Raw genomic sequence first — 27,970 nt, 5'->3', positions numbered from 1 at the left:
GTGAGTTCTCTGTAAAATAGTGTTTTAGGCAAGTCTTTTGGAAAGCATAAAAATTAATAGAGCTTTCCTTAAATGCTAAGTTGTATCTATCTAAAACCCAATGAAAGCATTATCTATAATATGGATAAACTAGAAGCCTTTTCTTTAAGATCATAGTTGAAACAAGGATTTCAATTATTACCATAATTATTCAATATTGTACTAGAAATGGTAGCTATAGGTATGAGACATGAAAAAGAAATTATAAGAATAATCACAGACAATAGGGGGGAAAACTCACTTTTTACAGATAATATGATGGTTCTTGGAGAATCCTAGAGGTCAATTAAAAAACTGATTGAAACAATAACTTCAGCCAAGTGGCAGAATATAAAATAAACTCACAAATAATCAATATTTCTCTATATTACCAACAAGACCCAGGGGGTACAAGTAGAAATTCCATTTAAACTAACTATAGACAGTATAAAATATTTGGGCATCTGCCTGTCAGGATACACAGGAATTAGATGAAGACAATTACAAAACACTCCACACAAATAAAGCCACATCTAAATAATTAGAGAAATACTAGTTGCTCATTAATAGGCTGAGCCAAGGTAATAAAAATGAAAATACTGCCTAAATTAACTTATTCAGTGCCATGTGTTTGGAAAATACCTTTTTTAATTAATAGTTTTAACCTAGTTTTGTTGTTGTTTCAGTTCTGACTGACTCTTCATGACACCATTTAGTGTTTTCTTGGCAAAGAAACTAGAGTAGTTTGCTGTTTCCTTCTCCAGCTCATTTAACAGATGAGGAACTGTGGCAAACTGGGTTAGGTGACCTGCCCAGGGTCACACAACTAGTGTCTGAGGCCACATTTGAAGTGAGGTACTCCTGATTCCAGGGCTGGCATTCTACCCACTGCGCCACCTAGTTGCCCATGAACCTAGCTTTATGTGCCTAAAAATTATCTACCCTGGACATGCTGACCTCAGAGATATTCCAGTGAAGTAGGGTGCTTGTTTTGGACTGACCCAAAACACTTGTGTTTTCAGCCAATCCAACCAGGTCTTAGGTCCACCCAAAAAGCTTGTGTTTTTGATTTGCCCAAATTTTACCAAATGTTTATTTGCATTCTGACATACATTTCATGCAACCTTATTTGGAAACTAACCTTTTCTGTAAAATGGCTAACTCTCTACATGTGAGCCAACCAAGCTGCTTGTCCTTAACGCCTTTGTTTGAACTCTATATAATGTGAAACTTACAGAGACTCCAGAGGGAGCCACACCCTTTTCACTCTTTCCTCTGCTGAACCAATTTAATAAAATTCTTTCTAAAAAACTTTCGAGGTTTGGGGTTTGTTTTTGACCAACAATTTTGATGTCAGATGTGGGATCTCTAATGGTCTACCACAGTGGCAGGATGATCAATATGGGATCAAACTGGGCATTGTAAGAACCTGGTGAGTATGCAGACTAGTACTTTGGTGGGTTGAGAACCAGCCCGGCTACCCTTATCAGCAAATTGGTAGTTTTCTTGCATTTGGGGGGTTTGTTTTTGTACATTGCTAATGTTGAAATGTGTTTTCTATGTCATATTTTTATGTTTGTAATGGGTTTTGTTCTTCTTGCCTTTTCAATGGGTGGTATATGGGAAAGAGTGGGAATTTAGAAATGAAAATACAATAGAATTTTTAAAAGGACAGGATTTTATATTTGATTCTGGAGTTAGCAGAGAACAACTGGAATCTATGGAGTAAGAGGTTGACACAGACATACAGTTTAAGAATATTACTTTGGCAGCCTATTAAAAAACTAATTCCAATAGTTTGGGTGACAGATGACGAGAGCCGATATTCATAATAAACAGTTATCAGGCTTCTCAGCGATCTGAAATTTTTCATTCTACAATCATATTTTCAAACACACACATACATGTATATGTACATAAGTGTGTAGATGTATATATCCATCCATTCTCTTTCCAAGTTTCAAATTGAAGTCAGCAAGTTAGCATGATAAATATTTGACTTTGGAGGATCATGCATTTAGAGCTTCAAGGGACCATAAGATCTATCAAGTCCAACTTCCTCGTTTTACAGACAAGGAAACTGAAGTCTAAAAGGAGTGAAGTGACTTCACAGTTGCTAAGTGGTAGAGCCAACATTAAAATTCTGGACCTGTAAATTTCTATATACCACAATGCCTTTCAAAAATTTGGTTTCTTTAGTTCATCTTCTACAACACGGTGGTCTTTTTTTTTTTGTATGCTCATCATGAGCACTGACTGCAAAGGCAAGATGACCAAAGGTCCCACAAAATGTTCATTTAAATGTTCAATGAAATGAACTTGTCCAACTCTTGCTTTTCTCTCCCAAGTGAACTTTGTAAGTCCCTCTTCCATTCACTTGCAATTTTTAAAAATTTCAATGAATAAATTAAAAAAGAATTTATTAAATATTTTAAGCAAACACTAAATATTTACAAAATATTTGCCAGGCATTGTGCTGATTACTGGGAAAATAAATACAAAAACAAGACAGTTCCTGCCCTCAAGGAACATCCATTCTCACAGGGAAAACACATATAATGGAGTGGTGGCCAGGGAAGAGTACTGGCCTAGAAGGTCACTAAATTGGTCTATGACACAATAAGGTAGTCAGTTGATAATTACTTTTCAGAACCAATCGTAGTGTTCATTTGATTATAGTTCCCAGACAAGGGAAAGCAGAGAAGAAAGATATGTAGAGAAAATACCTGGAGTAAAAAAGTATGGTTGGATCTGGGCCTGCTTGATATAGTAAAGTGCCACCAATCAGAAAACACTCACCCCTCCAATAGTGTATAACTTCACAAAGGTACTCTTTAGAGTGTCAACTAAATAAAGATTTCAAATTTGGAATATCAACATCTAAATAAAAGTTTCTATACTGTTGCTAAATATAAAGATTGTTTTATTCTTAGGATACTTTACACTTGACATCTCTTCCATCACTCTGCTACCAGTACCACAGAAATAGAACAGATCTACGAAGGCCAAAAGGACATTTTTTTAATGTTTTTTCATTGATTTTGTGAGCTGCTGTGGCTAAATAGTTCAGCATAAATAGTCGCAGGTAATTAGCCTATGAGATTTTTGCAAGAACGTTCCTGTTTGGACAACAGGCTGAGTCTGGGGCTGGGACCATAAGCAAATACTTTCCAGCTTAACAGAATCTAACAAAGCCTGCTTTTTTGCAGGCCCTGGATCTATCCTAATGATGCATCAAAACTGGGTTTTTGTTGGAGATTATATATTTTTAAAGGCTGATTAGTAATATATGCTGCATACACATATATAATGACTTGCTCTGGACTCCACTCAAATAAAAATACAGATCAAAGAAATTTTGAAAAATAAAAACCAGTGAATTTATCAAGTACAAACTTCTTTATTTATTAGCATAAATTGAAAATCATTGTTTATACAATCATGCAAAATAAATATGACCTACTTTTTAAGGTCAAAATTTAAAATAAATTATATTAACCCAATAAGTAAAATGTCAGGAAAACAGCATTCAGTAAAGCAAAATATTATATAAAGTATATGTTAAAGAAATATTATCTCTTTTGAAGGTTTAATTTTCTCTTCTTACATGGGTCCAAGTATTTTGGAAGACAGTTATGCACAAACATAATAGCCAATTTTATACATGCAGCCATGGCCACTCTCATCAAATGCAGAAGGAAACCCACAAAATGAAATTTTAAAGAATCAAATAGGGTTTGAACTACATTTTTTCACACTTTTCATTTTCTTATCACCAAATAGTTGTTTCTAATTACTGGCAAGCAGCAAGCATCTCCTCTAGTCCAAGTATAACTTGGGGATGGGGTGGGGGGGATTCTCTCAAAGGGAAAGGTTAGCAGCCTCGTTATTAAAATTGTTAGCAGAGCCAGGCTCAGTCTTTGCCCAAGGGGAGAAAAAAGTGAACTGTTTTCATAACAGTTTTGTAAAGCTCACTTGCTCCAGTACTATAAATTTAGTAAAATGGCAGTGACAAAGCACAGACAGACATTCCTAAATGCCCTTGTCATAGAAAGTGCTGGGGAAAAGTTAATGTAAGCAAAAAATGGTGACTTGGAAAGAAACAAAAAAGAATTCTCCCCAAACTTCAAATGTCACCATTCATATTGTCACTTATTCCTCCTGTATCATGTTTCTAGTAACTATTTCAAATATTTATGTGGACAGTTTTTCAGGCTAGAAATGCCTGAAAAGGACCACTAGAGTAAATTTCAAAGAGGCTACAGGAGGTAGGTCTTTCTATGGCAGTTCTGCTGTGGGGAGGAGGGCGAGGGAAGGGGCAGGAGGTAGTGTGTCCTAGGTTTGAACATGACTATAGATGACTAGGAAACAGCAGGGAGGGAGTTCTATTAATTGACACCATTTGCCTATATCACTACCTCTAGTACTGCTAACATATATGTATTTTTGTTTGGTGTTTGAGATAGTAGTAGAATTAGAATGGAGAAAAATTATATATGTTTTAAGGTCAAACTAGATTATTTGCTATCACCAATATAACCCAATGCAATTGATGGAGATGCATATGTAAAAAATGAATGTGTTGAAAAATGACTTTTTGCATAATAAATCTGCTTCTAAACCAGAATATATATTTTCAATATAAATTATAGTAAAGGAAAAATTTTAGTTAAGCTGATCAAGAAACTTTTAAATCGCCGTTTGTCAACATAGCATCAAAATACTTTAGTGTAAATCTTACCAAATATAAGGTATATATTCAAAAGCATGGTTTTATTTTGCAAGGGTTATGCATGTTTTTAAAAACTGTCATGTCACTGTGGAAGTAACTCATTTTAAGTTTAGGAATATGGAATTTGTAAACATAAGGAGACTCGGTTATAAAAAATTCTAAAAATCCAAATAAACAATTACTGTATTGGACCAAATATTGGCTACTCCTGGATACAAGCTGTATCCCTCCTTTTTTTCCTTTCGAAAAGATCTAGACCTGAATATTGGGGGGGAAATTTACTGGCTACACTCAGGTTTTATATAAGCCAAATTTGGAGGGAACATGTGTCCTATATTTGGACCAACACAGAATAGAAAAAGTCCGTTCATAAAATGCATTTAGGTACAGTGGAGCTGGAAGACAACAATAAAACCAAGATTGATCTGGGAAAAAAATAGTTGTGGTGATTCCTATTTTTTTCTGCTGGAGTACTGTTTCTTTTTATAAATATGGCACATTATTTATCCCACATGCTACTGCAGAGATAGGAGCAAGGTTACTTTAGTTGTTGAAGAATCACAGTGTTAAGTATATCTGCTTCTTGAAGTGTCAGGCTTTCATCAGTTAGCTCTTTGTTTGGAAATGATGTTACAAGAACAAAGCCAAGACTTGCAAATTCAGGGCGGGACTGTACAATAAATTCTCGGACATCCACAATCCTGAAGAAAGGACACCATAATAAGTTATGACTGAAAAAGTTTGTTTATTTTAAAGAGGTTGAGGATACTTGAAAATAGAATTACAACCATTCCCCAATAATCTTGATTATATGACTACTTCTCATTATGCAGATTTTGCTTTTTGAAAAAAGCAATGTTCAAATCAGTCTCTTTCAAGATGGTCACAAATTCCTAATTAGTGAAGTTCAAAATTAATAAGGGTTACATCATTAAATGATGATTTTCAGAAAATTCAGATATTTATAATTCCTATACATTCACTCATCAATAATGCTTCTATATATTCCAGCTCTCATGGTTCAGAATCACTGGGAAACTATGCTTTCTGCCTTCATTTATTTTTGTATAAATGTTAAGATGCAGAAGAATATTTGTTATGTGAAACCATTGGCTTCTTACACACAGAAAGGCAATTTTAATTTTCATTTTTTCACTGAATATTTATTTCAAAGGTAGTATCCAAACCATTTACGTTTCTATACTTATAAAGTCATTTACTGTTTTGCACAATTTTAAGCACATAGCACAACACAGGCTTATGGTAACATGGTAACTCACAGTTTGACGGTGCTGTATGAGCTTACCTATGTGTGTGGTTAAATCTCTGGATCAAGCGGCTTCCATCTGCTAACCTGATTTGAATTTTTGTTGTGGGGACTGAATCATCAACAAGAACAACTGCATTTACTATTGACTTTTCCTCCTCTTCAGGAGAAGAAGGCGTACTGACTATTTCAGGTGTAAGACTAAAAGAAGGCAGAAAATACAAAGAATTACAAACCAGAATTTGCAAGAAAACAGTGTTTTAGCAAAAAGGTAATTAAGTAAAACACTAACAGGAAAGTGATGATTCAACTTTTTCTCCAACTAATATAGTAACTGGTTATTCTCAATGTTTTTTTTTTTTCCCCAGTGGAAACAGTTAGAAACACTGCAACTTTTGAATTTGCTATGTTTTTCACTCTCTTCCTGGCCTTTCAAACATAAATTTTATGATATTTATGAAATTCGAAGCACTCATCTACTTGAACTATTGTCAAAACATTTCTCTTCCTAACCTGTTAATTAGAATATTGTCTGACTAGAGAGAGAAATGATCAACTTTATAATAGTTTGGGAGTGATAAGTACCTTTTCCTTATTCTGTTATTTGTGTAAACATTCTAATAACATATAAAATCAATATCTATTAACCCATTCTAATGCTTCATTATATTATGTAGATTCTCAAGCTAATAAGCATCATTCCTAGTATATTTTGCCAATTGGAAAGATCTCAGTATGGGTCTCATAGCAGATTGCTCAGAGGAGCTGTCAAGAGAGGCATGGAAAGGTCCATCATGAGAGGCCTGGACACAAAATGGTGATTTCTTTCGGCCATGGCAACCCATAGAACACAAGTGTGTAGTTTAGATGGTCCTACTTTCACGGTGATGATGGAAGAATAGCAGAAAAGGGGACAGAAGGTGCTAAGAATGAGCAAGTTTTTAAGATCCTCTGCAATTATTAAATTAATTGATTTCTTAATGTGACATTTGTCCACTGAAACTGGTTGACACGTTACAGCAGGAACTGAAGCACATCTCTATTGATTATTCTTTAGGGATTCAACATTTTTAAGCCTGTATAAAAACCTGTTGCTTTGTTCAACTGATGTCATAAGTTTTATAATTAACTAATTTTAGTAGGCTTGTATAAGCAGAACTATGGGGCAGACATGGTTAAAAATGAGTAAAGGCCTAGAAAATTCAAAGGGAATCAGTCCTAGAAAAACTCAATCCAAATAGCCTTAATCTTGACGGAAGCCTGATCTTCCTATATGTAGAGTCCATGGTTCACTGATGTTCTCTATGTCTCTCAGTCTTTAGGGTTTTAATGGAATGGCTTTCATAATTCAAGCACAATTTCTCACCATTGATGATTTTTATTCCCATCCTTCCCAACTGTATGCTAAATACATCAAACATATTTTCTTCTTTCATGTTTTACCTTCCAAGTTTTTGCCCTTCTCCACTAAAAGCCTTGAATCGCAATCTAGGTTTTATATATTCTTGTTCCTGGTGATCTTCCATATCCAAATTCACCTGTCCACCATGGACCAGTCGCTGAAGCTCCAGAGGAATTTCACTTTGAGGGGGGAAAAATTTAATTGATTGTTAAAATCAAATTGGGGCTGAAGAGGACATTAAGAAGAAAATTTCCATAAAGAAATTACATGTTGATAAAATTTATTTCCTGGAGTTGATTCATACCATCATTATAGGGGCTACCTTTCATTTTTTATATAACAAAACCTTGAACGAGTCACATTTGAATTTTTGTTGAGAGAAAATTATGGTAACATTCTGACTGGCTTAAAAATTATTGTGGGGGCAGCTAGGTGGTGCAGTGGATAGAGCACCGGCCCTGTATTCAGGAGGACCACCTGAGTTCAAATCCTACCTCAGACACTTGACACTTACTAGCTGTGTGACCCTGGGCAAGTCACTTAACCCCAATTGCCTCACCAAAAAAACAAAACAAAAATTATTGTGGTATGAAAATCACTCACTTATATTTACACAACACTATACTGACCTATGTTTTCCATTTCTCTCACCATTCCTCTCCCTAGTACCAATTTCTACTTCAATGAGAAAGGCACTGCTTTTGCCATGCAATTAACTGCTGACTAGCAAAATACTGGCATTGGCCGGCCTCCAGTTCCTGACTGCCCCACATCTCTACTGATCCTGGTGAGTCTCTGCAACTAAAAGGCTAAAGAATAATCCTCAGTCTTGACCCCTGGTAGCATATGAGTGGTCTGTTAATGATCACTACTTGATAACAGCAGGATGGGTTAGGGCTTAGAAAAGTAAGGACCTCCTGAAGCTTACTGACAAAAATTTTTACTTAGGCAAAGATTTTTAAAAATTTAAGGTGAACTTAAACATGGAGGACATGCACTCCCACTCCATTCACCTCAGTTCAAAAGCTCTGGATCCTTAAATCTGAATTTCCTTCTAAAGCTCTTAAGTCAAACTTACCTTATGCTTCACTGACAGCATTAACAAAGAGATTATTAGTATATCCATATTTATAAAACACCAAACAAAAATCCATTTTGTTTTAGACACATACAAACACAACTCTATCTTAGATTGTATCATTACCCAAATGTACTACTGCCAGATGGTAAACCCATTAGAATGTGAACTCTTTGAGAGGAGGGACCATATTTTTGCCTTTATTTATATCCCCAGAATTCAGCACAAAAAGTCCATGAAGGCAGAATTTGTTACTTTGAATTTTTATGGCCTGACATAGTAAGTGTCTTAGAGACTTAAAACACTGTAGAATTGAATTGAACCTTTTTATTTATTACTCTCTCACACCTATCTGAATCTATTCTTTATCCTCACTGAAAGATATAGTCCTTTGGCTTCTCTCCAGTTTTTCTGTATACTACTTAATTCCTCTACTCCACACTTATTTTGGCTTTACTTACTTTCCTATCCAAGGTAAAATTTAAGTTTACCTATTTTTAAAACTCTCAATATCACCTACCCTCGGATTTTCTGCCACACCACACTTGTTAATTCCCAACCCTGTAGAACCTCAGTTTGCATCACTCAGGCTCCAAGTCAGTCATGTAGTCTACTACAAATTCATGTTATTTATCCTCAGTTGAGAAGCCTCAATGAAGCATGGCAGCTTTCATTTATCTTTGATGAACTGTTTCATATTCCCAGCATCAGCTACTCTAAAGCTTTTGCACTCCCCTTATGCCTTCCTGTCCCTACCCCTATGCATTCTTGGGATCTTTTGAGCATATTCCTTCCTCACATAATATCCTAATGTTTGACAGAACCAAAACCAAACTATTAGGATAAGGCCTCCCTATTCAACAACAACTGTCAGGAAAACTGGAAAGCCATTTAGCAGAGTTTAGGGCTAGATCATCATCTTTTACACCACAAAGCATGATAAGCTCCAAATGGACCCAAAGTGTAAATATTACCAAAAATATTTTGGTAATATTCAAATTGCCAAAAAAATTTTTTTAAGAGAATGGAAGGAGATATTTTGTGTGACTACAGTTAGGAAAAGAATTCTTAACCAAATAAGGCATACACAAAAGTGATTATAAAAAGTAAAATAGACAATTCTGGTTACACAAATTAAAAGGCTTTACATGAACAAAAGCAATTCAGGTAGAAAAAGAAAAACTGCTGGCTGGGAAAAAGTCTTCAAACCAAATATCTTTAATAAAGACTGGACATCTCAAGACATATAGGTAACTGAAATAAATATGTAAGAATAAGAACTATTCCCCAAAACATAAAGTGGCCAAAGGATATAAAGAGGCACCGTACCAATAACCATATGGAAGAATGCTCCAAATCAGTAAGAATACGTGAAATGCAAAATAACACAACCCTGAGGCTTTATTTTCACCCATCAGATTATCAAAGATGACAAAAATGAAAATGGTACATGTTGGAGGGACTGTGTAAGTCAGGTGTCCTAATTCACTGTTGATGCAACTAAGGATTTGTTCAACCACTGGAAGTATACTAGAAGCCACTAACTGTACATACCATCCGACCTATAAAAATCACTGGCACATAGGCCATGTAGGTCAATGATGGGGGAAAAGAAAAAACAATATTGAAAATAATCATGATTCCAATCAATGCAGCTTCCAATCTTGATGTAAAGAGACAATAGTCGGGGCAGCTAGGTGGCACACTGGATAGAGCACTGGCCTTGGAGTCAGGAGTACCTGAGTTCAAATCCGGCCTCAGACACTTAACACTTACTAGCTATGTGACCCTGGGCAAATCACTTAACCCCAATTGCCTCACTAAAAAAAAACAAAAAACCAAAAAAACAAGAGATAATAGTCTCTAGGTGTGGAATGAGATGCACAGCAGATATAGGTTATGTCTTGATTCATTCTGCCTAACTGTACTTTGATTAAAGGGAAGATGGGGGGGTATCACTAGGAAGTGACAGATGTTTTAAAAAAAAAAACATTAAAACATTAATGAAAGTTAATTTTTTAGCAAAGTATATACTATCTCTATTTCAAAATTTCATCATATCTTCTTCACAGATATCCATCTCCTTCCCTCATCTCAGAGAAGAACTATCCTTTCCATCTTTCCCCAGGCTAACCCTTCCACAATACACACTCCTTAAAAAAATAAATTATACACACAGAGACATGCATGTATATGTATGTGTATATTTATGTGTATATGTGTACATGTACAAACACCCACACCCACCCTCTCCTCCCAATTTGGGCAGCCAAGTGGCATAGTGGATAGAGTGCTGGGCCTGGAGTCAAGAAGAGACGTTATGAATTCAAATGTGGTCTTAGATGCTTACTATTTGTGTGACCCTGAATAAGTCACTTAACCCCATTTGCCTCAGTTTCCTCATCTGTATAATTGAGCTGAAGAAGCAAATGGCAAACCACTTCAGTAAAACTGCCAAGAAAACCCCAAATGGAGATATGACTGAAATGAATGAACAAACAAAACAAACCCCTCCAATCTTCCCCTTCCCAATTCAGAATGAAAGAGAAAAAAAACAAAAACCCAACATCTGTTGCAAATAAACTTCTACATTAGCCATGGTAAAAGAAAAAAAAAGTTTCATTCTGCACTCTGAATCCTTAAGACCTCTATTAGGAGGTAAATAACATGTTTCATCATTAGTCTTCTGAAGCTATGGTTGGTCATTATGGTGAGTTCCTAATTCTTTAAAGGTTGTTTTTATTTACCATATTGTCACTGTATTTTAATTGTTTTCCTGTTCTTGTTCATTTCACTCTGCACCAGTTCTTGTAAGTCTTCCCAGATTTCTCTAAAACCATCTTCCTTTATCATTTCTTTTTTTTGTTTGTTTGGGTTTTTTTTTTGTTTGCAGGCAATGGGGGTTAAGTGACTTGCCCAGGGTCACACAGCTGGTAAGTGTCAAGTGTCTGAGACCGGATTTGAACTCAGGTACTCCTGAATCCAGGGCCAGTGCTTTAACCACTGCACTATCTAGCTGCCCCTTACCATTTCTTATAATACAATAATGTTCCATCACATTTATATACTATAATCTGTCTGGCCATTCCCGAATGGATGGGTACCTCTTCAGATTTCTATTCTTTGCCCCTCAGAAAGAGTTATATTTTTGTATATCCTTAGAATTTGTTTTGCTTAGGACTGCTTCCCTTAATCTAACCTCTCTCTAGGATTCCCACTTTCCTTTTCCCTCCTATTTCCCTGATGAGCAAAATGTATTTTTGTACCGTGTGTGTTTATTCTTCCCTCTTTTGACCAATTCAGATGTCATGTTAGATGCTCCCCCCAACACCTTCTCTTTGTAGATGTCTACTTGTGCACACTCATTTTTTCTCTAGCCTTTCCTGCCTCACCCAGTATATTCACCTTCCTTGCTCTTTCCATTCTTCTCTTAAGATCCTAAAGACAAAAAAAAAAGGATCCTAAAGACATAACAGAATTCCCAGTCCTTATTTAATTAGACTGCCTCTATGACCCCTGATGATTTAAATTTAAGTAGTTTATCATTATTTAGTCCCTCATGATTGTTCATTCATGTTTACTTTATGTTTCTCTTGAATTTTGTGTTTGAACTTCAGAGTTTTTTATGCATCTCTGGTCTTTTCATCAGGAATGTTTGGAAGTTTTCTATTTCATTAAAGATCCATTTCCCCCACTATGAGATTATGCTTGGTTTTGATGGATAAGTTATTTTTGGCTGTAAGACCATGTCCTTTTCTTTCTGGAATATCATATTCTAAGTTCTTTATTCCTTTATAGTGGTAGCTGCTAAATCATACATGATCTTTCTTTCAGGCTGCTTGTAATAATTTTTAATTGACCTAGAAGCTCTGGGCTTTAGTTATGATGTTCCTAGGAAATTTCATTTTGGGGTTTCTTCTAGGATGTCACCAGGGGGTTTCTATTTCTACTTTGCCTAAGAGATCTTGGCAATTTTCTTTTAAGATTTCTTAAAACATTTTTTTTTTGGTCATGGCTTTCAATAATCCTTAAATGTTTTTCTCCTTATTCTGTTTTCCAGAATAACTGTTTCTGCTGAGATACATTACATTTTTGTCTATTCACCTCCCTCCCCATTATTAAGACTTTGTCATAAATTTTTGTCTTGTGAAGTCACTGGTTCTATTTAGTTCATTTTAGTTTTCAGCGAGTTTGCTGGTGTAAGGTTTTTGCACCTATTATGTCAGACTGTGAATTCTCTTTCCAGTTCTTTGTTCCACAGCTCTTACTTTTTCCATTTATTTCTTCCAACACTTTCCTTTAATTGATAAAAAATTAAATCTTTAAAAAAAAGCCTTTCGCTTCACCTCTTCCATGAATTCTAGCTGAACTTGTGCCTAAGCTGTGTTTGAGGCTTTTCTTGTAGACATTTTGGAATCATCCTCTTCTAGATTTGTGTCTTGAGCATCATGGTCACCATAATTTTTTTTTGGTGGGGCAATGGGGGTTAAGTGACTTGCCCAGGGTCACACAGCTCATAAGTGTCATGTGTCTAAGGCTGGATTTGAACTCAGGTCCTCCTGAATCCAGGGCCAGTGCTTTATCCACTGCACCACCTACCTGCCCCCCAAAATACTCTTTCGTGGTGGGATTCTTTCATTATTCTCTCATTTCATCTAGTTTACTTCCTGACTTTAGATATGACGTTAGGACCAGGGTCTGTGTATTTCTGGAGGGAAGGTCTAGGCTGGTCCTGCTGCTTTTTTGTAGGTACTAAATTTGGGGTTATTCCAGGACCTAGCTTCTTAAACTGTGAGTTGTGACCATCATATAACTTAATGTGTGGGTTACAAAAAATCTGGCAACAGTAAAAGGTTATATGCCTTTTATATGCCTATGTACTGGGGTTGTGTAAACATTTCTTGGGTGAAAAGGGATTATGAGTGGAAAAAGTTTAATTAGCCCTGTTTTCAATGTCCCAAGTGGTCTAATCCAGGGCAAAGTCTGATTGCTGCCCTCCTGGTTTAAACTCTGTAAGCTCTTGACCTAGGTCTAAGCAACTATAGATTGCTGCTGGACTCAGCCCATTATCAGTCAGCTGAAATAATCTGTTGATTCAGAATAACAGAACTGAAAGCTTCCCATTGGTCTGAGATTTCTATTGGTGTTATTTTGCTACAGGCTTCAAGCTGAACTGGAGACTGGAAATGCAACCCCGTTCTACTCCTGGGTTTTGGGCCAAGCTGCTATTGTGATTGCTTCTAAACTCCCTCCTCTCGGTATGTAGCCTAGGACCTGTGACCAATCCTTACCTAGAGTGCCACCCTTGGGCACGGATTCCCCCTCCTGAGTCCACCATGAATCTGTGACCTACAGCTGTGTAATATGTGATGAAACTGCCTGATGGCACCCATTCTTGCAGTCTGCACACAGTAGCAGTGCCCCAATGTAGGTTTGGGACCAAAGCTTGCCCTTGGACACATCTTCTCCCTCTGCATGGGGTATACTCCTTGGCTGTATCCTATCTACAATGTCTGAAGACCTCTCTGTCTGTCTCCTTATGTTGATCTGGGCTAGAAAAATGATTCCCAATGACTTTTTCTTGGATTTTCCCCTAAGGATTCAATCTGGTACTTTTCTAGCTGTTTCAAAGTTTTTTGTTTGTTTTTGGTTTTTGAGGGGAAGAACATTCAGGGAGCTCAACTATACTTCTTCCTGTCATACTGACATCTTGGCTCCACCTCTCCACTTTCACTCTTGATCCCATATTTTCTTTACACAATTGCTTTATTAATTAGGCCTCTATTTCATATATTTTCAATCATTCTCTTTTTACTGGAGGCAGTATGGTACAATGATTAGAATGCTGGTTCTGGATTCCAAGAACTGAAGTTCAAATATTGTATATGACCCTGGGCAAAGTTGGTGACTCTCTAGGGGGTTCAGTCAATGATATAGTCAATGAGTCAGTCACCAAGCATTTATTAAGTGCTCACTATATGTGTCAGGCACTGAGCTAAGCACTAGGGATACAAAGAAAAGCACAAGCATATGATGCATTTCTTTCTAATGAGAGAGCTCACATTCTAACAGGGGAAATGAAATTCTAATGGGGGAGGCAACGTGCAAAAAGTGTACACATCAGATTAAAGAGTACATGGATAGTAATCTCAGAAGGAAGGCACTAGTTGGGGGTAGTGAAGGGAAGGGATTGGGAAAGGCCTCCTTCAGAAGGTGGAATTGGAGCTGAATCTTAAAGGAAGCCTGGTAAGTCAGGAGGCAGAAGGAGGGAGAACATTACAGCACAGGGGACGGCCAGTGAAAAGACAGGGAACTGGGAGATAGAATCTGTGATGAAGAGCATGAAGGCCAGTGCTGCTTGATCACAAGAAAATCTGAAAAGTAAAAGGTAAGAAGGCTAGAAAGTCAGAAACAGAGTCAGGCTGGGAAGGGATTTGACCCTGGAGGTAACAGGGAACCACCAAAGTCTGCTTTGTAACGGGTAGAAGGGTGGAGTGACAAGTTCAGAGCTACATTTTAGTAAGATCTTTAAAGGGTGTTGTACTAAATGGTCAATAAGGTCCTGACCTGCTCCATGTCCATCATCCTAAATATTGCTTCCTTAGCCTTTGCCTATAAACATGCACAAAATGACAAGAAAACCCTTCCTTTGACCCAGTTGCCTCTTTGAGCCCTTCTTTCTCCTTTCTTACTAACCAAAGTTCTCAAAATAGTAATTTATATCCCACTCCTTCATTGCCAACTCAACTCTTAGCCCTTTGTAATTAATTAACCTTCTGCCAAGAAGCAGACAGCTTAAACCTTATGCTTGCCTGGATAGACAACTTCTCAAATACTGCATTTAGTTAAACTAAAGATGACTGATATTAGAAAGTGGCCATCTTCACTGTTGATATATAGTTATCCCTTCCATATCACAATTTTCCCTATCGAGGTTTCAATATATTATGGGTCAGTATAAGAAATTAAATAGGAATTTTGTGGAAGCTGCAGACAAGTGAAAGCCAGAAGATGACAGAGTAAAAGTTTAGAAACTCAGAAATGCATAAAATACATAGAGTACTGTAAACACTCCACAAAAGAAAAAGAAAAGGGGCAGCTAGGTGGCACAGTGGATAGAGCACCGGCCCTGGATTCAGGAGGACCTGAGTTCAAATACGGCTTCAGACACTTGACACTTACTAGCTGTGTGACCCTGGGCAAGTCACTTAACCCCAATTGCCTCACTTTAAAAAAAAAAAGAAAGAAAGAAAGAAAAGAAAAAGAAAAAAATTCAGACTTCTTCTCTAGTATGAAGGGAGAGCCAAAAACTTTTATGTGGCTTTTCCGAACTGTGGGAGTGCTATGCCCCTAACCCCTGAGATGAGGAAGGGATCTCTGTAATTCACCTTCTGAAGCATGGTGGTTCTGAGATTGATTAGGCACAAGGAGTAATACGCAGCAGCTGTGCAACCACACTAGAGGCAAAGAATCAGGTTAGGCAGACAAGCTAAAAGCATGACTAAGCATTTACTATGTGCTGGGGACACAAATAAAAGTAAAAAGAATGATGGTTCCTGACTTCAAAGAACTTAAGATTCTAATGGGGGAGTATGACACAAAAAAGGAAGTGGTAAAGCAGGGTCTGTGGTGGAGAAGTCCAGAGTGTCAGGGGCTTAACAAAGGGAAATGAAGGATAGTGGAACTGGGCCCCTCCCTAAAATGCAAGGGGCATAAGGAGAGAGGAGGGAAACAGGATCAACTCACCAATGGGAAAAAGAAGCCACAAGGACATTCTAGGAATAAAAGAACAAAAAACATGGGGAAAATTCCAAAGTAAGAAGGCAGTTGAGACAGGGTGTTGAAACCTGAGAGGCCACAAAGTCTAGTCTGCTTATTTTAAGAGGAGTTACCTGAGGTTCACAAAAGCTAAATGATTGGCCCCAGGTCACAAAGGTTTTGACCTAGACACTCTTGCATAAGATGTACTAACACAAATACTAAAAATGATCTATTCTCTGGAGAACAAGGAAAAAATTTCCAGGAATGTTTATAATCAATCATTCTATAAGGTTTAACAAACTGTTTTCTGCAAATCTAAATAAAGTCAAATATAAAAATGTATTTTCCATATTTGTATTTTGTAGATGTACAAGAATATGTATTTATTATTATTAGCAAAGTTAATGTTTTTAATCAAACCTGTATTTATGCCTCATTCAATTTACTGAATATAAATTTATTGCTGATCTAGGAGTTATCTTCTTATATTTTTCACGTTGTCCAATTATTCCTATGTTAGAACAAAAATTTAATTAAGGATCCTTTAACAAAATTAAATTTGAGAAACTACCAAAAAGAAACTCTTTACTGTTAATGGAAATAGTTTATTAATATTTGTTTAAGATATTTATATTGTAAAACTGTTGTGGTAGGATTCTAGCAAGGTCTCTCTCTCCTGAGGTGAGGCCAAGATTAAAAGAAAGGATCTTCAGGAATAAAAGCCAACCAAGGGAAATTGGGGAACTATTAACCCAGGTGAGTTCTTATTCCTGAGACCCTGGGCTTCTGATGTGTAAGCATTTTAAGCATAATCGTAAATTGCCTGACAAACCCAACCTGCTACTTCCTAGCCATCTCTATTATAAATAGGTATACTATTCTATGTCCCATTCTATGGAGAATTTATTTATTTGGGGGGGGGCGGGGCGGGACAATGAGGATTAACCAACTTCCCCAGGGTCACACAGCTAATAAGTGTCAAGTGTCTGAGGCTGGATTTGAACTCAGGTCCTCCTGAATCCAGTGCTGGTGCTTTATCCCCTGTGCCACTTGCCCCATAGGAATGGAGAATTTCACTTAGGTTGTAGTGCCTTCAACAGTAAGAGGGGAGTTAGGAAGAGGGGAAGGTTTGAGGGTAAAGATAATGAGTTCAGTTTTGTATATGTTGAATTTAAGATGTCAATGGAACATACAGTTTGATATGTCTAACAGGCAGTTGGAGATGCAAGACTAGACATCAGAAGAGAGGTTAAAGATGGATAAAGAGATCTGAGAATTATGCACAGACAATGAAGATTTGGCAAATGAGATTGACAAAGAGTGGTTACACTGGCAGGAAGACAATCAGAGAGCAATGTCATGAAAACCTAAAGAGAAGAGACTATCAAAAAGAGGGTGAAAGACAGTGTCAAAGGATGAGAATGCAGAAAAGGCCACTGGATTTGGCATCTCTTCATGTAGTAATCAACATTCTGTTTAGGACATTTTGACTTCTCTTCAGTAACACAGATGAAGCTAAAAATGAGGATATTTACCAAAGGGAAAAAGTATATTAGTAACACAGGAAATTTAAGAGACATGGAAAAGGGATATAAACTGCAATAAAAATTAGGAGCCGCAGGGCAGCTAGGTGGCACAGTAGATAGAGCACTGGCTCTGGATTCAGGAGGACCTGAGTTCAAATCCGGCCTCAGACACTTAACACTTACTAGTTGTGTGACTCTGGGCAAGTCACTTAACCCTAATTGCCTCACCAAAAAAAAATTAAATTAAATTAAATTAAAAAAAATTAGGAGCTGCTCTCTCCATCTTCTCAAGTCTTGATAATAACTAGTTGGGTTCTTATGGCAAAGCCCAGGCTTCAAGCTAACCCCTATGACATCTAACCGGACTTTCCTGTCCCAAGCTCACTGGCATTTCAGATACCACCTCTTCTGGTAGTACCTATAATTTTCTAGCCCAAGACAACTTAAGAGGTCAGCAAGACAGGTAAAAGTGGAGTGTAGGTTGTGCCCCTGCAAGCCAACAGCAGGCCTTGGGGTGACTAAATCAGCAGTGGAGGACTCCAAGCTCTCGGCCCGCAGACAGTAAAGGGGTTGGACAACTGGTCAGAAGTAGATTACAGGGGCAGCTAGGTGGCGCAGTGGATAGAGCACCGGCCCTGGAGTCAGGAGGACCCGAGTTCAAATCCGACCTCAGACATTTAACACTTACTGGCTGTGTGACCCTGGGCAAGTCACTTAGCCCCAATTGCCTCACCAAAAAAAAAAAAAAAAGTAGATTACAGGGGATCTTCTGCTGACCCTGGGTGCAGGACTCCGTTGCATTGTCTATACTCAGTTCCAGCTCACAATCCCAGGATGAGAAGAAGCACTAGAACACTAGAGCTTACAGATGCAGAAGAATGGGGTTCCTGGTCACATTTCCAGGGCAGAAAAGAGTGCGTGTGGTCATTCACAGACCAAAGCACAGGCCATGAGAGCAATGACCACACTTCTCCTTAGATCACACCACCTTAGAAGAACTGAAAACTTACAGACCCTCAAAACCATCTCTGAAAACAGTAGCACATAATCCCCAAAGCTTGAGATCATGAACCCTCCACCTTGGGAGCTGAGTCCAATTTTAAAATAAAGTCAAAAGTCAAGAAATAGGCTGGAAAAATGAACAAACAAAATAGAACCTGACCATAGATAGTTACTATGGTTATAGGAAAGATCAAAACACAAACTTTGAAGACAGAAAAGTAAAACTGCAATAACCAAAGCTAGAAAGAAAAATGTGAAGTGATCTAAGACAACCCCTAATATTTATAGCAGTTCTTTTTGTGGCAGCAAAAAATTGGTAACTGAAGGATGCCAATCAATTGGGAAATGGTTGACCAAGTTATGGTATGTAATGTGATAGAATTGTGCTGTAAAAAAATGACAGAGGTCATGGTTTCAAAAAAAAAATAGGAAGACTTAAATGAACTGATACAGAGTGAAGGAAGCAGAACCAAATCTACAGAATAACAGCAATTTTGTAAATATAATAAATTGTGAAAGACTTAGTAATTCTTATCAACACAATGACCCACTACAATTTCAAAGGACTCACACTCAAAAATGCTAGCCAATTCCATAGAGAGAAGCGATGTAGTACTGAATGAAACATAACTTCCCCCCCTCCCCCGCCCCCCATTCTCTGTCTCTATTTCTCTCTTTCTCTCTGGAAAATGGCTAATGTGAACATTTGTTTTGCATAAATTTGTATTTGTAATGGGTTTTGCATTTCTTGCCTTGTCAATGGATGGAGGAGGTTATGGGGAAGAGGGAGAGAATTTGAAACCAAAAATAAATAAAATTTAATGAAAAGAAATAGGATGCAACACAAATTATATCAATTAATACTTGATAAAGGATTCAAAATAACCCCCTTACAAAGTCCCTAACTGCAAAGTCTCTGAGTATAATTTGATTGTTTACATTTTTTAAAAAACTGAAAATACCTAGAGTTTATCCTCTTCTCGCACTAACCTTTTGAAATCTTCTGCCAGTAGTAAATGCCACTTAATAGATTTCTAACATAAGTTGCTGAATTTCAGGCATACATGCACTGAGAGTCACCCTGTCAACAGTAAGCAGGACAGTGGCTTAGTGGATGGGAAGCTACATACTAATCCATTCAGTGAATAGTAGTATTAAATCATCAAACAGATTTGGCATAAAAGAAACAAAAGTGTCTCCCTTAGAAACAAACCATTTCTTATGAAACAATTTGTTGTGAATTTTCAGGAAATGGCAATGATTCTCCCTCCTATTTCCCAAAGGTATTTCCAGTAACTCTGACAGAGTCACTACAGCCCATAAGCATTTGAAACATCGATAGCTTTATAGTGGATAAATGAAAAAGTAAAATAAACTATGTATTAAGGAAGTAACCGCTTGATTAGGGAGAAATACATAATGATTTTTCCTAGTTTACCAAATGCTTGACATTTTAGTAGCCACTTCTTGAAAACTCTAAGTACACTACTGAATCATAATAGTCTAATTGAAAAAAAGTCCTCATTTGTTTCAATACTGCATAAAAGACAGAATATCATTAACATATATCTTACCCTCTTTTAACAGACTCCAGAAACTGGGCATTTGTTGGATCAGTATAAGATCTTAATTCTCCATCATCTAAACTGAAGCCATTGCTCCAAAGTTTAAGCAAAATTTGAACCTAGTGAGCAAAAATAAATAAACATATAAAAATAATAAATTTTGCCTAAATAACTATATTTCAAATATTAACTTGACAAACAATACATTTAATCTAAGTTAGGACAACACTATTATTTATATCATAGCCAAAAGATAAAACATATCAGAAACCATGCTGTGGCTTGAAAGATTATATATATTTAGACTACAGAATGGCTATAACTTGCCAAAATTACTTGTGGATCATAGAGTCCTGATAATGTCTTTAGAAGTAAAACTATAGGGGCAGCTAGGTGGCGCAGTGGATAGAACACCGGCCCTGGATTCAGGAGGACCTGAGTTCAAATACGGCTTCAGACACTTGACACTTACTAGCTGTGTGACCCTGGGCAAGTCACTTAGCCCTCATTGCCCCACAAAAAAAAGTAAAACTATATAATAAACTAAACAACTTACTTGGGAAATTAACATCAACTTTAGTCTTACAATCAATAACTTGGATGAGATATCTAATAAGGGTAGATTTTATAAAATGTGTATAGTGTCAAATGAGTAATATTTTTTGGTACTGTGCTTTATTCTAATCTGTGCTGAAACAGACACATACTTTAAAATTCATGATTTTCTAATACATCAGAATTGGAAGGGACCTCAGTGTCCATATAGTAAAATACAAACCTGAAAAAGAATACTTTATACAATATAACAGGACTTAGTCATTCTGACTCTGTTTCAAAATCCCTAGTTATCATTCTATTCAACTTGAAAGGTCCTAGCCCTTTCTTTGATTATTTTTCTTCAAAAATTTCTTTTAAAAAGCACCCCTGGGGAAGCTAGGTGGCACAGTGGATAGAGCACCGGCCCTGGATTCAGGAGGACCTGAGTTCAAATCCAGCCTCAGACACTTGATACTTTCTAGCTGTGTGACCCTGGGCAAGTCACTTAACCCCCACTGCTCCGCCAAACAAACAAAACAAAACAAAAACCACCCCCAAAACAAAATACACAAACCAAAATACACTCTGGTCCCCCAAAGAAAAAAATGTCACCAACAACCCTTTTTGTTTTTCATTTTCTCCACCAGTCCCAGCTCATTCTGAGCTTTAGCATTCCTGACACTATTATTATGGTATTATGCCATGCATTTACGCTCGTGTACCACCTTCTACACAAAGCCTTTCCTGATTCCCCCAACTACTAGTGCCCTCATTCCTTAACCACCACATATTTATTTGTATTTATTCTCCTTATCTTTATTCTGCATTTAATGACATATGTACTTGTTCTCTCCCCCATTCAAATGTATACTCCTTGAGTACAGGGATTATTTCATTTTTGATATTTGTATCCTTAGTGCCTAGAATAAGGCCTGGCACAATAGAGATTCACTGTTTGTAAACTGAGCCTGTTTCCTGTTTTTTTGTTCTAGCGTTTGTACATGAACATTTAAAAATCTGCCTACACAAAGTTCTATTCTGATACAGAGGTGATGATGGGTTCTTTAAGGCTAGGTAAGCAGAGCATAAGCTCTGGCAAACTATCATGCTGGAAAGACTTACCATATATGTCTGGCAACAGAATGAATTTGTTTTCCAAGTATCAGTCTAGCTAACTAAGGAAAGACACAATACCAGTAGGCGGCCACCTGGTAATGAATCTGTTTGGCCTGGCAACCAATGAAGCAAAGAAAAAAAGTGGCTTTTAGTTTTCTGTAACCTCCTTCTACATCTTCAGTGACAGTGGCAGAGCGATGAAAGGTGTCAGGGTGCTAAAAATCAGTATTTGGTATGTCAATAAACTTTAGTTTGCCTTTTGGTAGTCTAAATATGCGATGCTTGTCCAATGACAAAAGAGGGCATTTTACTGAAAAAAATCTCATTCAATCAATCTAGATATTGTCATAATAAATGAAAACAGAAGAAAAGTATGGCAAAATGGAGAGATGGCTCATTGCTATTCTTTTTGAAGAGGCAAAGAAAGGAGCTGATGGTGTGATTTTTACCATATGCCCCAAGGTAACAAGAAACACTATCACATGAGAAAAGACCATCATGAAAATAACTGCAGCCTACCTAACAAATTGGTCATTAAGGATGAAGTTCTAGATTAATTATGCAAAGAAATTGCCACAAAAAAGAAATCAAAAAGAGGCCAGAAAGCACATTACTTTGCAACAACTTTCTTACTTGCCAAAACAGAGATGGCTGTCAACCATCTCTAAGGCAACATTATGTAAGAATAAAAACTAACTTGTAAAATCTCATGGAGGATGATGGACATGTTCAGTATTATCTCATAAGAGTGAAGAGATGCAATATAGTTTAGGTAAAAACTAGTTTAATGAAAGCTCAGCAAGATATCCAATTAATCAAAATTATCTCAGGTGCACTAAAGGAATGAAAACAGAAGGAAGACTATAAATAGAAGAAAAGTGGAAAAGATCTTCAGAAATCACTTAATCTTTTTCATCATCAAGGACAATGAAACTACCACATTTGGACCCTAACTGTAGTCCCAGACATACTTTTAAAGGAAATAGAAATAGGATTATAGAGAACAAAGATTGGCAAAGCATGGAATATATCAAATATGTGGAGGGGAGATCTATGCTAAAGGAGATGTAATTGTGAGGGCAATGAAAGTCCTATATACTAGACATCTGAAAGAGCAGAAAAAATAACAATGATGCAAAAGATCTTAGACTTTATTCATACTAAAAAAGGCAAGTGAGAGATTATCAATTCTATTAAACTATATCCCTACTTTTCTACCTACAAAATCCTTAAGAGTCATCTATACACAACTGAGGGTATCCTTGATGAGGCAATTAGTAGGGAACAAGCAGGCTTAGGCAAGTGATATTCAGCAACAGACCACACTTAGATCCCTGTGCTGAATGAATGTTGATTATGAAAAAGCATTTGAATCAGCAGAACAAAATGCTTCCTTACAGGCTCTTTTATAAAAAAAAATTGTTTCCCTTCCATTCATCAAAATCATTCGTGACTCTTTGGAAGATATAACAAAAGAAATAACCCTCTTCAATAAACATCAGGCGAGGCATAAAACAGGGAGATATATGCTCACCAAAAGTATTCACTACTGTGAAGGAAGAGAGTTAGTGCAGAGTCCAGGTCAAAGAGGGATTCCTGAGGGATGGTGAGATCCTCCATGTGCTCCTGTCTGCAGATTGACATTGTGCTGATTGCATGAAGCCCCAAAACACTGCAGAGCCTCCTGGAAGAGATCTATAATCACTCAAGAGAATTTGTCTTGACTATGCACACAGGTAAAAACCAAGCTGATGAAGAATGTCTATTGGCCAGGTTAGAAAATGTATTTGAACAAACAACCTATAAAACTTGTTAATCAACATCTCTATCTGGAACAGACAATACAGATGCACTAGGAGTTTGGTTCAGAGTTAAACAGGAGAGCAACTTGGATGGCATTCAGAAAATTTGCAAAGTCCCTTTACTGATCCCAAAGTTCTCGTGTAAGGAAAGGCCCGTCTTTTAACATCTACATTCTACTCAGTGCTATATGGGAGCAAAACATGGAATACCATGGTGTTTTCCAATGAATTAAAAGTGAATGTCACACCAAGGGCAATGGAGAAGCTCATGGTACATATGATGAGAATACCACACATAACCAATGAAAAACCTGAGGAGAGCAGGAGTAAAAGACATCATCAAGGAATTGTTTGACAGAAAGAGAAGATGGTCTGGTTGTATGGCAAGAGCAAGGATTGCTTTATTGCTATCCTCATACTGTCAGGAGACTGAAGGAATGTCGTTTGAACATTGGGTGGACTCCCAATGGCATGCACGAGACTTGCACAAGATGAAGAGGCATATGTGGTCAGCAATCTGCTTCACTGGAGAGGACTTCCAAGTGAGTGTGATCAGATAGTAATTATTTAAAATCTAGTTAGAACAGGGCATTCCCTATGCAACCACACTGGTCTCTTTAAACAATTCCTCCATTCCTTCCTCATTAGAACTGTTTCTCTCTAAGTCTAGAGGATTTTATTGTTCAGAATTCCCCATCTGTCCTAGGCTGAATTGCCTTGTAGCATGTTAGGTATAGGACTGTACCTATCTTTTCTGTGAAACATTTGAAATCTGCTTTCCAATATATATGCTGCATAGTTTGCCTTTCCTTTTTTGTCACAAACTCTAAGATAAAGTAGCCAATCTCTCCTCAAGGGTCTTATCATTTCTCCCCCCCACCCCACCCCCCGCCGCCCGCCTTTTTTTTAAAGTGGGGCAATGAGGGTTAAGTGACTTGCCCAGAGTCACACAGCTAGTAAGTGTCAAGTGTCTGAGGCCGGATTTGAACTCAGGTACTCCTGAATCCAGGGCCACTAGTGCCCCCTAGCTGCCCCCAGGTCTTATCATTTCTATCTGAGAAACCAGTTTTTTTCTGTTGGTGAAAGAGATCCAAGAGAGGTCGATCTTTGTTCTTCAGCTTTCTGAAGGATGAAACAATCAGTAAGTAGCAAATATACACAAAAGATAGAACCTATAATGTGGACAGTCTGGCCCACAGAGTATATAACATAGAAATTCTCTGATTTGGAGGCATGCTTTTGGTCATTTGTGACTGAAAGACTTATACAGTAAGATGATGAAGAGTCCCATAATTGGCATAACCGGCAGCTGAGCTAGAAGAGCAGATGACTCAGGAGTTTGTAATGGGAGATATGTCAGAGCTCCCTCATTGACTGCTGAGCCAGAACTCCAGAGATATCCAGCAAACAGGAACAACTTGCCTCTCTTTCCTTCATGGCTCTGACTGAGCTACATCCCAAGAACTATATGAGGGGAGGTATGGTTGGCCTCATCTCTTCATCTGACCAAGGTAACAAGCATGTTGTTGCCTCTCTTTGTATTAGTTCTTTTTTGAGTTTTGGTGAACAAGCATCTCAAATTAGAAGGTCCAGACAACCTTGAAAGTCCTGAAGGGTCTGAATATCCTGGTAGGATTTTGTTGTGGCAGTTGTATCCCACCACTGGCAGTAGCTAATGACAGGGGAAATGTCTGAATTGGGGGGTAGAGAGATACAATGAAGTCATATGGATGCAGAAAGAAGTTACCCAAGGAATACAACTATTGCAGGGAACATAACCTCTCATAACAGAGAAAAGTACCAGTTATGGATGCAAGAAAGGAATTGATCCTTGGAGCCCAAATGAGTGGTCTGCCCATCAAAGATGACACTCAGGAAGAGTTGTGTGAGGAGTCTATGAAGGAAGAAAGGAATACTAGCAGTATTAGGAGTTGTGACTTACCCCTCTGCTACATATATTCCCTACTTGTAGGCCTCATTGCCATTGTACTCTTAAGTTTGAATCCACTCTTCCTGTGTATATCTGGAACAGCAAGACTCAGATTTGAGCGGAAATGTTCTATACCAAGTGTGCTTTTTATGCCATTTTAGTAAATACCTTTTCTCAAAGCTAATTAAGCTTAATGATTATTTACTAATGGAAAGTACACTGGTGAAGATTCAAGGGATACAGGGTGAAAGGTAAAACCCCATAAAGTTCTCCCTGGGACCTGAAGGTAGTAAATGTCCTCTTGGGTTCCAACTTCAGGGGAATAACGGAGGGGAGGGTGTTAAAACTGTAAGCATGTATAAAATTTGTGAAGTTCATTGTTACCTTAGGCAAATCACTAATCTCCCTGGGCCTCGCTCTTGTCATTTGTAAAATAAAGGTACTAGACTTGATGGCCTCTGAGGTCTTTTCCTATGATCCAATGATGGGAAGGTTCATAATTTTACAAGAAAGCCAACTCCATCTCTGGATAGCCTCAATTGTTAGTAAGTGCTTTCTTATTTCTGCCTCTGTGATTTTTACCCATTAGCCTTAGTCTTATCCTCTGCAGCTACATAAAATGTTTAATCCTTCGTTTTAGAAAGTCCTTTTAATAATAATAGCTAACAGGGGCACCTAGGTGGCGCAGTGGATAAAGCACAGGCTCTGGAATCAAGAGGACTTGAGTTCAAATCCTGCCTCAGATACTTGAAAGTCACTTAACTCTCACTGCCACCTCCCCAAAAGAATAATAATAGTTAGCATTTATATAGCCTAAAAAAGTTTTGCAAAGTGCTTTACATATACTATCTCATTTGGGCCTCAAAAGAATCCTAAGAGGTACTATTATTTCATTTACAGATGAAGAAACAAAGGCACAAAAGGTTAGATGACTTGCCCAGGATCACACAGCTAGTATATGGCTAAGACAGGATTCTTAACCCCATTGACCCACAAAAAACCCCAAAACAAAAGTAAATAAAAACTTTATATCATTCCTAAATTGCACTTAACATTCTTCCCTAACTGGAACATTAAGATGTGATTGTTTTCTTTAGTAATTATAAAAGTCCTTAAAATTCCTTAAAGAATCGCAATTCATTTGGTCAGTGATAATTTACTGTTAATAGGACACCAGTGTATCTTTTTAAATTTTTTTTATTTTGGGGGGTGAGGCAATTGGGGTTCAGTGACTTGCCCAGGGTCACACAGCTAGTGTCAAGTGTCTGAGGCTGGATTTGAACTCAGGTTCTCCTGACTCCAGGGCAGGTGCTCTATCCATTGTGCCACCTAGCTGCCCCCTGACACCACTGTATCTTTTTTTTTTTTTTCCAGGGCAATGAGGGTTAAGCGACTTGCCCAGGGTCACACAGCTAGTAAGTGTCAAGTGTCTGAGGCCGGATTTGAACTCAGGTCCTCCTGACTCCAGGGCCAGTGCTTTATCCACTGCACCACCTAGCTACCCCTGACACCACTGTATCTTTAAAAAGCAGCATCACAAGGCGCAGCTAGGTGGTGCAGTGGATAGAGCACTGGCCCTGGATTCAGGAGGACCTGAGTTCAAATCCGGCCTCAGACACTTGACACTTACTAGCTGTGTGACCCTGGGCAAGTCACTTAACCCCAATTGCCTCACTTAAAAAAAAAAAAAGCAGCATCATCTGTTATGTCCAAGTATCTCAAGTCCAGCTTATCACTTGAGCTTGTCATTTAGTCTAAGCACTAATCAAGGTTCCTTTAGTGTGCCATTTTAAAGGATATCCTTCCTATGGCATTTGAATTTTGTTAGATCTGCAATTCCTGGCATCAAATATCAAAACTACTTTGATAAATGGTGGAATTCACATAAAAGAAAGTAGTGACAATAAGATCTCTTCTCATACCTAAGATCCTGGAATGAATAGCTTTTTAATGCATAATATATTATATTTCGTACTAGCTTCACTGCAGGAAAATGAAAACTGTTTAAAAGACTGTAAGGCAACCTAGCTATAATAGTCCTTATAATTAATAAATTAAATCAACCAGATTGTTGCTACAAACAAGAAACTGAAGAATTTTAAAAATATATTTCAGCATAATAGATTTAGAGTTTGAGTGACTTTAAAGGCCTTAGAATACAACTCATAGAGCATGGTTTGGATATCAAAAAGTTCTGGGTTTAAGTTTTGAGGCTGACAGAGCTACATGCAATT

The 27,970-nt window shown here is 37.5% G+C and overlaps 1 protein-coding gene across 2 annotated transcripts in view; it reads right to left on the bottom strand.

Moving 5' to 3' along the window:
• Nucleotides 1-3,448: 3,448 nt before the first annotated feature.
• Nucleotides 3,449-27,970, bottom strand: part of UBXN2B (UBX domain protein 2B) — a 41,215-nt gene continuing 16,693 nt past the window's right edge. The window contains exons 5-8 of one of the 2 annotated variants that reach the window (XM_043977671.1): nt 20,361-20,470; nt 7,461-7,598; nt 6,057-6,218; nt 3,449-5,451 (exon numbers count right to left, since the gene is read on the bottom strand). In XM_043977671.1, coding sequence (XP_043833606.1) covers nt 5,289-5,451; nt 6,057-6,218; nt 7,461-7,598; nt 20,361-20,470 — 573 coding nt within the window. In that variant the 3' untranslated portion in view covers nt 3,449-5,288. Of the gene's footprint in view, nt 5,452-6,056; nt 6,219-7,460; nt 7,599-19,776; nt 19,868-20,360; nt 20,471-27,970 lie in introns of those variants that run through there. The other variant, XM_043977672.1, reaches the window with a different exon arrangement.

This window comes from Dromiciops gliroides, chromosome 1 (genome assembly GCF_019393635.1).
Source record: "Dromiciops gliroides isolate mDroGli1 chromosome 1, mDroGli1.pri, whole genome shotgun sequence".
Classification (NCBI taxonomy): Eukaryota; Metazoa; Chordata; class Mammalia; order Microbiotheria; family Microbiotheriidae; genus Dromiciops; species Dromiciops gliroides.
The sequence above is the reverse complement of the archived record's forward strand: the minus strand, read 5'-3'. Positions and strand labels throughout refer to the sequence as shown.